Source organism: Bufo gargarizans, chromosome 8 (genome assembly GCF_014858855.1).
Source record: "Bufo gargarizans isolate SCDJY-AF-19 chromosome 8, ASM1485885v1, whole genome shotgun sequence".
Lineage (NCBI taxonomy): Eukaryota > Metazoa > Chordata > Amphibia > Anura > Bufonidae > Bufo > Bufo gargarizans.
The window spans coordinates 49,429,046-49,438,536 of record NC_058087.1 but is presented as its reverse complement, the minus strand read 5'-3'; the positions used below and the strand labels follow the sequence as shown (position 1 = coordinate 49,438,536).

At 43.8% G+C, this 9,491-nt stretch overlaps 1 protein-coding gene across 1 annotated transcript; it reads right to left on the bottom strand.

Moving 5' to 3' along the window:
* Window positions 1-538: 538 nt before the first annotated feature.
* Window positions 539-2,234, bottom strand: ARL4C (ADP ribosylation factor like GTPase 4C). Its single transcript, XM_044304732.1, has one exon. It carries the CDS (start codon window positions 2,091-2,093, stop codon window positions 1,305-1,307), a length of 789 nt encoding a protein of 262 aa, XP_044160667.1. The 5' UTR covers window positions 2,094-2,234; the 3' UTR covers window positions 539-1,304.
* Window positions 2,235-9,491: the final 7,257 nt, after the last annotated feature.

Here is a 9,491-nt window from a genome sequence, read left to right as displayed (position 1 = left end):
CCTTGTTTCTTCTTACATGTCTGTGTGTATGATATTGCACTTTTTGTACATACATATAACCCATTCTTGTGTAGGATATTTGTAGAATGTGCTGATAAATATTGATATTAGGTGCAGATGGAGCATAGTCAAACATGGCTCACCATGGCGAGGAGGATCCCTGCCCTGTTGTGGCTGATCTTCATACAGATCAGCCATGAATAGCTCATGATTAGAGAGGAAAAAAGCTATCAAAATTCACTTCTTGGTGACATCTAAAAACAATGTCAAATAGATTCTCCCATCTCTACTCATGATATTCAGGGAAATGGGAAAAAACAAACACACAAATAATCTGTCGAATATACCACCCTCTCTACCTTATAGGTAAGTATGGAGATCTTGTATTAGATACATTATATAGAAAAATCTGTTGCACACAGACAAGTGCATTATTTCCTGTTTGCGCCCTTTCCCCATCATGACATGAGGAGGGTCGCCCACCACGAATGCAAAGACACCACAGAGACCAACAAATAACAGACAGACGAGGGAGCCATTAAAATTCAACAATCATTTTTAGTAAGAGTGCAAATAATATGGAGGCTAGAAAAGACAATAGAGAACAGGCGATTCTAGCAATCTCACATATTAAGCTCATGCAGTAGAAATGGGCACCAGATGATACCAGTCATGGATCCCAACCCAAAACCTGAAAAACCATCCCCCCCCCACCCCCCATCCATCATGAGACTGAATCACAGAAATGTAGCACAAAATTCATGTTACATTTGTCACCTGTGGCTATGAATGAGAGAAAACAGTGGAGGAAGGAAAAAATGAACACCAGGCACAGCTTGTCAGACCAGACAGGAAAGACATCAGCCCCCTGCAGACCCCTCATCCCACAGGAGGCGGTGACACCAGGACATGTCCACAGATAATAATGTCAACACTGGACACTTAAAACTTCAAGTTTCATTTCATAATTATTATTTTTTTGGTGGGAGGATAGATAAATTATAGAGATTGGAATAAGGTCTATCACTCAACATATGTGGTCCACTAGCACAGAGGACACTTGTCACCGGGTCACTTCAGTACACCATTTTATTACACTCCCTTTTAGCCTCTGGAGGGTGGCACATATTGCTCAGCAATGACACAAGGGGTTAAATGGCAGCAGGGTCCTGCCCTGCCTCTTGGGTAAACTGGGTCCCCTTGTCACACAGTGCAAGGAGTCTGTAGGTATCTAGAAATGCCAAGCCAACAGCAGCCATAATCCTAGTGGGCAAATCTTTGGTTGGCCATCCAATAACCCAGGGTTACCGCTGCTTCTTCTTCTGCTTGAGGGTCTTCCTTCTCTTGAGGATCATCTCATAGAGTTTGTCCATGCCTTCTGTGAGGCCCTCTCCAATGATAGCACAGGCCGGCTGGATGTGGTAGGGGGTAGATGGGCTCAGTTCCTGCAGTGCCAGCTGCCTCTCAATCTCAGCCACTGCCAGGGACTTGGGTAAATCCTGCTTGTTGGCGATGACCAGGAGAGGAGTTCCCTGGTTCTCTGCAAACTTGGTCACCTTGTGCAGCTCGGTCTTGGCCTCCTCCAGACGATCTGAGTCCACAGAGTCCACCACGTAGATGATCCCGTCCGTACATCGGCTGTAGGACTTCCAGAGGGGGCGCAACTTCTCCTGACCCCCCACATCCCAGAAGTGGCAGCTGATCCCCTTGGCTGCCCCGTTGCTCAGCCGTATCCTTTCAGTGTTGAAGCCGATGGTGGGCACCGTGTTGACAAACTCATTGAACTTCAGCCGATACAACACGGTGGTCTTCCCGGCAGAGTCCAGGCCGAGCATGACAATGTGCAGAGACTGGAAGGAGGAGATGTTGGAGGAGATGTTCCCCATGTCTAGAGGCAGCAGAAGACGGTGGTGACCTGCCTGTGGTGCCCTCTGAAGATCCTCAGCCCATGCATGCCCTGCTAGTCTGCAATGTGGCCAGAGACACTGGGATCTCTCCTCGGTAGACGAGTCCCCTGTCCTTCCTGGCCCCAGCAGCCTCACCCAAGGTGCATGTCGGGTGGCAGCACTATGCCAGGGCTGCAGACTGGTCATCCAGGGTGAGTGCGGTCTGCGGGATCCCCGGGGTAGGTGGAGGGGTTGTCATCCACATCCAGAAAAGCACCCTCCTCCTCCTCCTTCTCTGCTCTTTCTCCTCTTTACCTCCTATCTCTCTCCCTCCTCCAGCCCTTCACATGATAATGAATCTGCATCCCTGGCCATCAATCTCCTCCCAACTCACACCCCTAAAGCAAGAAGGGAGGGGTAGTCTTAAAAGGGCAACTGTTCTCCTGCCTGCCAGTGAGGCTAATGGTTAATGCAGAGTCCAACGCTTAAAATATTGTCATTGCTGTGATTGTGCACTTACCTGTAGAACAACTGGCAGAGAATGTCAGGAAAGGCAATGCAAGCGATAAACTGCAATATAATATTGCCAATAAAAGAAACACACTAACCAGATGTGATACATTTATTGTGATGACAAGCAGCAAGTTGTCCTATCTGGTCTGTCGCCAGTCTGGAAAGTTTGCTGTATGCTTATGGTCATTATGGATTATCTCTAGAGAATAAGACTGAGTTCACACATCAGCTATTTGGTCAGTTATTTCCATCAGTTATTGTGAGCCATGTGTGGGTCCAGTATACAGAAAAGGTGCAAATCTCCAAATAGGCTTCACTCCTGGTTTTGGCTTATAAGGGCTTATGTACACAAATATATTATCTTTTTTGTGTCCGTTTTTTACGGACCGTATGTGGAACCATTCATTTTAATGGGTCTTCAAAAAAACTAAGAAAAGCTGAAGTTACTCCGTATGTTTCCGTATGTCCACATGTCCGTTCCGCAAAAAAATAGAACATGTTCTATTATTGTCTGCATTACAGACAAGGATAGTACTATTCTATTAGGGGGCATCTGTTCCGTTCTGCAAAATACGGAATGCACACAGACGTAATCCGGATCCGTGGATTGTGGTCCGCAAAATACATATAGTCGTGTGCGTGAGCCCTAACGGATGGAAATAACTGACGAATAACTGAAGTGTGAACCTAACCAGACAGTAGAATTCTCTCTACTAGCTAAGGCTGCTTTCACAGGGTTCAGTAAAAACGCTTCCGTTACTGATAATACAACCGTCTGCATCCGTTCTGAAAGGATCCTGTTTTATTATCTTTAACATAGCCAAGACGGATCTGTCATGAACTCCATTGAAAGTCAATGGGGGACGGATCCGTTTTCTATTGTGTCAGAGAAAACGGATCCGTCCCCATTGACTTGGATTGTGGTTCATGACGGATCCATCTTGCTCCGCATCCCATGACGGAAAGTAAACCGCAGCTTGCTGCGGTTTGCTCTCCGGTATGAGAACAGAACCAAACAGAGCAGAATGCATTTTGGAGCATTCCGTTCTATTCAGTTACGGATGCGTTTTTTCCCGGAATTGAGACCCTATGACAGATCTCAATACGGAAAATATTAACGCTAGTGTGAAAGTAGCCTTAACCCATTTTCACTACCAAATCAAAAAGTCTTCCCATCATGGCGTATCATTTTGAGCGTGTACAGGAATCCTCTCATTCGTAAGTTCTTTCAATTAGCGGAGGCAGACAAGGGCTACAAACACCGTCTTCTTCTGCAGGACTTGGCAAGTGCATTCATTATGAGGATAGCCCATTGATTTCAGTGGTCACCAGGTAATGCTTCATGTCCCCTGAGGTAGCGCCACAGAGGAAATTAACCCCTACTGCCAAGTACATCATTAGATCATAACTGAATGAACCCGGACATATCCCCATTTTCACAAATAGAAATAAATGAGCGGCACTCACCATTCGATGCGACTATTTCTTTTACTGGGTGCAGAGAGGGGGATATACAGTGCAATCACAGAAACATGGCGACGGACGTTTCGCGTATCACCGCTTCATCTGGCCAATACCCATTTTCACCCAGGCAGCCCCCCTGACTTGAGCATCGGAATGACCCAAGACATTCCTAATCATTCCGTTTGCGTTCCTTATAGGCTGCTATGGGGACCTGCCACTTCTCAGCTGGGAACAGGAGTCCCTGCTTTATGAAATTGGTTGGGGTCTCAGATGTCCTGGCTCTGATTGATTCGGTGTTAAATCAATAAAAATAAAAAAATCCCATGAATGTTACAAAAGAAAAGCCATTCACTGCCTGAACAAAATCATTGTATCTCACTCTGTGATCCGCTGTTAGTGTTCTCTATTACTATTTATTTAGTAATTATTGCGATTATTTACTTGCATTTTGACCACTAGGTGCCCCACGTGACCCTTTGATTTTGGATTCGTCATCCTCCCAAAACATCATATACTGCATTTAGTTTTTGAAAAGCTGCTGATCTGTCCATTCTCCCTGGCTCGACCCCCTGGGAATGAATGCAGGGCATGGTTCAGCAGAGTGCAGAGTTTCCTCATTGGCTGCTCTGTGCATTCATTCAAACTTCTCCAGTCAGTTGTTTCCTGAGAACATGCCGTGCCAACACAGCTCAGGACATACTAACGGCTACGTATATATGACCAGAGGACAGATTCTTATAAAGCGTGAAAATACCCAATATTCTTCTTTACAAAGAATTTCACATTTGTGTTTTTTTGTAAGCTCCTGTATACATCCCTTCTCCCTATGAGGTAGCGTTCGATATTTGAATGCTGTTTACTTATAGCATTAGGGTCCAAAATAAATTTTAAAACAAAACATTATCAATTTCTATAGTTGAATGCTACATGGATCTAAAATAAATTTCCCAAAACATTTTTTTCTATATTCGAATGCTGCATGTATACAGCATTGGGGTCCAAAAATTCTTAAAAATGCTTTTTCACGTAACAAAAAATAAATCTATGATACCTTTCTGCAAATCCCCAAAGTCTAATGTATCTATTACAAAGGCTAATCTACCCATGTTCCATTTATAAAGACTGTAATAGACATGCAGTACATTAGTAATAATCTATATTCATACAGCTACAAAAGATTCTGCAGCACTTTACATTAAAGGGGTATAACAGTAGGTAAAAGTTTGGCTAGGGAATAACAATCAGATGGGACCCCCACTGATCATAAGAACGGGGGCCCGTACCCTCTGCAGGCCCCCTGCTGCTCCCTTGAAATGACCGGAGTGGCAGGTCGAACATGCGCACAGCCACTCCATTCATTTCTATGAGAGTTAGGGGCCATTCACAAGTCCGCAAAATGGGTCCGCATCCATTACGCAATTTTGCGGAACGGGTGCAGACCCATTCATTTTCAATGGGGCCGGAATGTTCTGTCCGCATCTGCATTTGCGGATCTGCACTTCCGCATCCGTGCTTCCGTTTTCGCAAAAAAATAGAACATGTCCTATTCTTGTCCGCAAATTGCAGAATGCACATTGCCAGTGTCCGTGTTTTGCGGATCCGCAATTTGCAGATCCACGAAACACTTACGGACGTGTGAATGGACCCTTATGGAGATAGCTCAGCACACATGTGCGACTGGCCGCTCTGGTCATTTCAGGGGAACAGCAGGGGATCTTCAGGGGGTACAGGGCCCCCATTCTCATCATTGGTGGGTATCCCAGCGATAAGACCCCCATCGCTCTGATAGTTATCTGCTATCCTGTGGATAAAAGAGATAACTTTTGCCTACGTGGAATATAATAATATATAATACAGTATGTAAAAGTGCCTAAGAAAGCACAAATTCGTTTGTGTATGGTGGGCCCCACCCGCACTTCCATAGTGGTGTTGCTCCTTTAAGAGGAAAGTGTGTATTTATTTGAAGCTGTGAGTAGGGAAACCTCTTATAATGTACAAGGAAGGAAGGAGAGATAGTGAGAATGATTGTGCACTCTGAAGCTGAGAATCAGAGGGTTGAAGGATATCTTCGGTAGATTTCAGCCGGAGAACAGAATATTCAGTGCACAATACATGATGATGTCTTTATCTGTATGACATTCACTTTCCACCGCAGTTCAGGTAACATATAATTTACACTGTTGAAACGAAAGTCCAATTTCTTGCACAGCAATATCTTCACCTCTTCGTGGTTCCAGCATTGTATGTCCAAGTGTGACACAAGGACAAACTGAGTAATCCTCGGAGGAATGAGGGGATGCTGGGCTCCACAGGAGTAAGCTAACAATGTGTCCCCTGACTTCAGAAGGAAGATACACGATGAGATGATTTACTCTAAGGCCTCATGTACACGACCGTTGTGTGTTTTGCGGTCCCCAAATTGTAGATCCACAAAACACAGATGATGTCCATGTGCGTTCCGCAATTTGCGGAACGGCACAGACAGCCATTGATATAACTGCCTATTCTTGTCCGCAAAACGGACAAGAATAGGACAGGTTATATTTTTTTTGCGGACCACGGAACGGAGCAACAGGATGCGGACAGCACACGGAGTGCCGTCCGCATCTTTTGCGGGCCCATTGAAGTGAATGGGTCTGCATTCCAAGGCACAAAAACTGCGGCTCGGATGCGGACCACAACAACGTTCGTAGTGTATGAGGCCTAAAACACACAACTGCCTCCAGATTCTACCAGCAGACCAACGTCAATACTTAACAGCAGTGTCGGACTATGGTTCCTTGTGCTCACTAGAGGGTCCAACCCTTCATCTACCTCGTATCTGCGCTGCAGCGGTCACTGTCACCCCTGGAAACAAGCAGTGTATAATGTGATGAAAAAAATGAATCCAGCCAGCAAAGGAAGCAATATGGACAATCACAATACATTAGTAATTGCCTTGTATTAACTCTGTCTACATGATAAATGTCATTTTCTGACTTGAGAAATGTAGCATTTTTGTAAGGTTTTTTTGGTGTTTTTTTTCAGTGTTTTATTCCAAAACGCAGTAGTGAAATATTATATACTTGTATGTTTGTGCCATTGTTCTACACTTTTGGTGAATGGCGTTTTATTTTCAGCTAAACTCCATAGACCTTTTATAACATAGGATAGAAATTTTATGAATAAAAAATACAACCAAAAAACAATGCATACAATTACTTGGTGTTCTTTGCAAGCCACAAAAAATCTGCGTGAAGGAAGCCTTAGTGAATCACGGACGTTCTTCATCAGACATGCTCTACTTTGGTTCCGAACCAGACATCAATTGAAGTCTATGGGTTTGTGAAAAAACCACCGACAGAATGCTGATGGCATCGATCATGTTCTCTCAGTGGTTGTCACCGACAATGAGTAGGAGACGCTCTGGAAATCTCTTTTTCAGCCTAAACAATGCACGTGGAATATGGATGACACAAGGAGAGCAAAACAGAAACACATGGACCAACAACGGTCCCTTCACAACATCTTCATGAATGAAACAATTGCCCTTTTTTACAGACCTAAAATGGTCACAAGCATGTGAATAAGGCCTCACACTGATGATCAGAGAGCACCCTTGATTTGCCTGGGGGTAGCATCTGTTGGACAGAGTGGCATTTTCCATTGATCCTGGGCTTAAGCTGCTTGTACTTATTGATAGATTTTGATGGAACAGCACATTGTTGCTTTCATGATTAAGTATTGACCACTGGATTCCCACTGGAAGCTTTTTGCTACATGCCCCATCCAAAGAACCCCAGTATAGATATTCTGTAACGCCTCTGACGTGAAGCACAGTTCTACTCCTTTTCCGTATTTATGTATGGGAGCAGTCAGCCTCCATAGAACCAGAGCTTTGAAGTCTTCCAAATAAGCAGCGTCAAATAGGATATTCTGATAGCACCAGTCCAGATTCTGCCTAGAGGAGGTCGCACTCTTTTCCTAAAGCTACATTAACATGACAGTGTAAAATGGGCATTTGATGGGCGGTGAATGACAAATTACATGTTCTATTTTCTCAGTTTTAACAGGCCGACAGCCCGCATTCAACAGAAAGGGACTATTTTTAACATCCGCTTCTCAAAAAGGCATTAGTGAAAAAAGGTCAGTCAAAAGTCATTATTTTTTATTGTACTATGACGGAATGCAAAACGGAAGCCTTTAAAAGGCATTCTGTTTGCTTTTCGTCCTAATAGAAGTCTATGGGAAAGCATAACAGATCCGTCTGGGTCCCGTTATGCAAGACGGAAAACAAAGTCCTGTGGACAGGACTTTGTTTTCCATCTTGCATAACGGGACCCAGACGGATCTGTTATGCTTTCCCATAGACTTCTATTAGGACGAAAAGCAAACGGAATGCCTTTTAAAGGCTTCCGTTTTGCATTCCGTCATAATACAAGTCTATGGGGAGAAGAACGGATCCGTCCTTCCGTCTTATGGATTCCGTTATTTTCCGTTATAACCATGTTATAACAGAAAGCCATAACGGAATCCCTAACACTAGTGTGGACCCACCCAAGACTGGTATTCAAAGCCGTCTTAGTAAATGTGCCCCCTTGTGTTTTTCATGCAAGTTCTATTAATTTTTATGGAGCAAGAAAAAATGCACAATATAGAACATGCTGCAATTTTTCCTGAATGCAAAAATTATGTGTGAAAAACAATGCTCATGTGCACATATCCATTGAAAGGAATGGGTCAGGATTCAGTCCGGATATGTTCACAACACACATCGCATCCAGACAGAAAATCAGAAGGACAAACATTTGTAATACGCTTTTCTCACAAGGACTCAAAGCACAGGCCTAGTTACAGGTACAGTCAGGTCCATAAATATTGGGACATGGATACAATTCTATCATTTTTGGCTCTATACACCACCACAATGGATTTGAAATGAACAAACAAGATGTGCTTTAACTGCATACTGTCAGCTTTAATTTGAGGGTATTTACATCCAAATCAGGTGAACGGTGTAGGAATTACAGTTTGCATATGAGCCTCCCACTTGTTAAGGGACCAAAAGTAATGGGACAATTGGCTTCTCAGCTGTTCCATGGCCAGGTGTGTGTTATTCCCTCATTATCCCAATTACAATGAGCAGATAAAAGGTCCAGAGTCCATTTCAAGTGTGCTATTTGCATTTGGAATCTGTTGCTGTCAACTGTCAAGTTGAGATCTAAAGAGCTGTCACTATCAGTGAAGCAAGCCATCATTAGGCTGAAAAAACAAAACAAACCCATCAGAGAGATAGCAAAAACATTAGGCGTGGCCAAAACAACTGTTTGGAACATTCTTAAAAAGAAGGAACGCACTTGAGCTCAGCAACACCAAAAGACCCGGAAGACCATGGAAAACAACTGTGGTGGATGACCAAAGAATTATTTCCCTGGTGAAGAAAACACCCTTCACAACAGTTGGCCAGATCAAGAACACTTTCCAGGAGGTAGGTGTATGTGTGTCAAAGTCAACAATCAAGAGAAGACTTCACCAGAGTGAATACAGAGGGTTCACCACAAGATGTAAACCATTGGTGAGCCTCAAAAACAGGAAGGCCAGATTAGAGTTTGCCAAACGACATCTAAAAAAGCCTTCACAGTTCTGGAG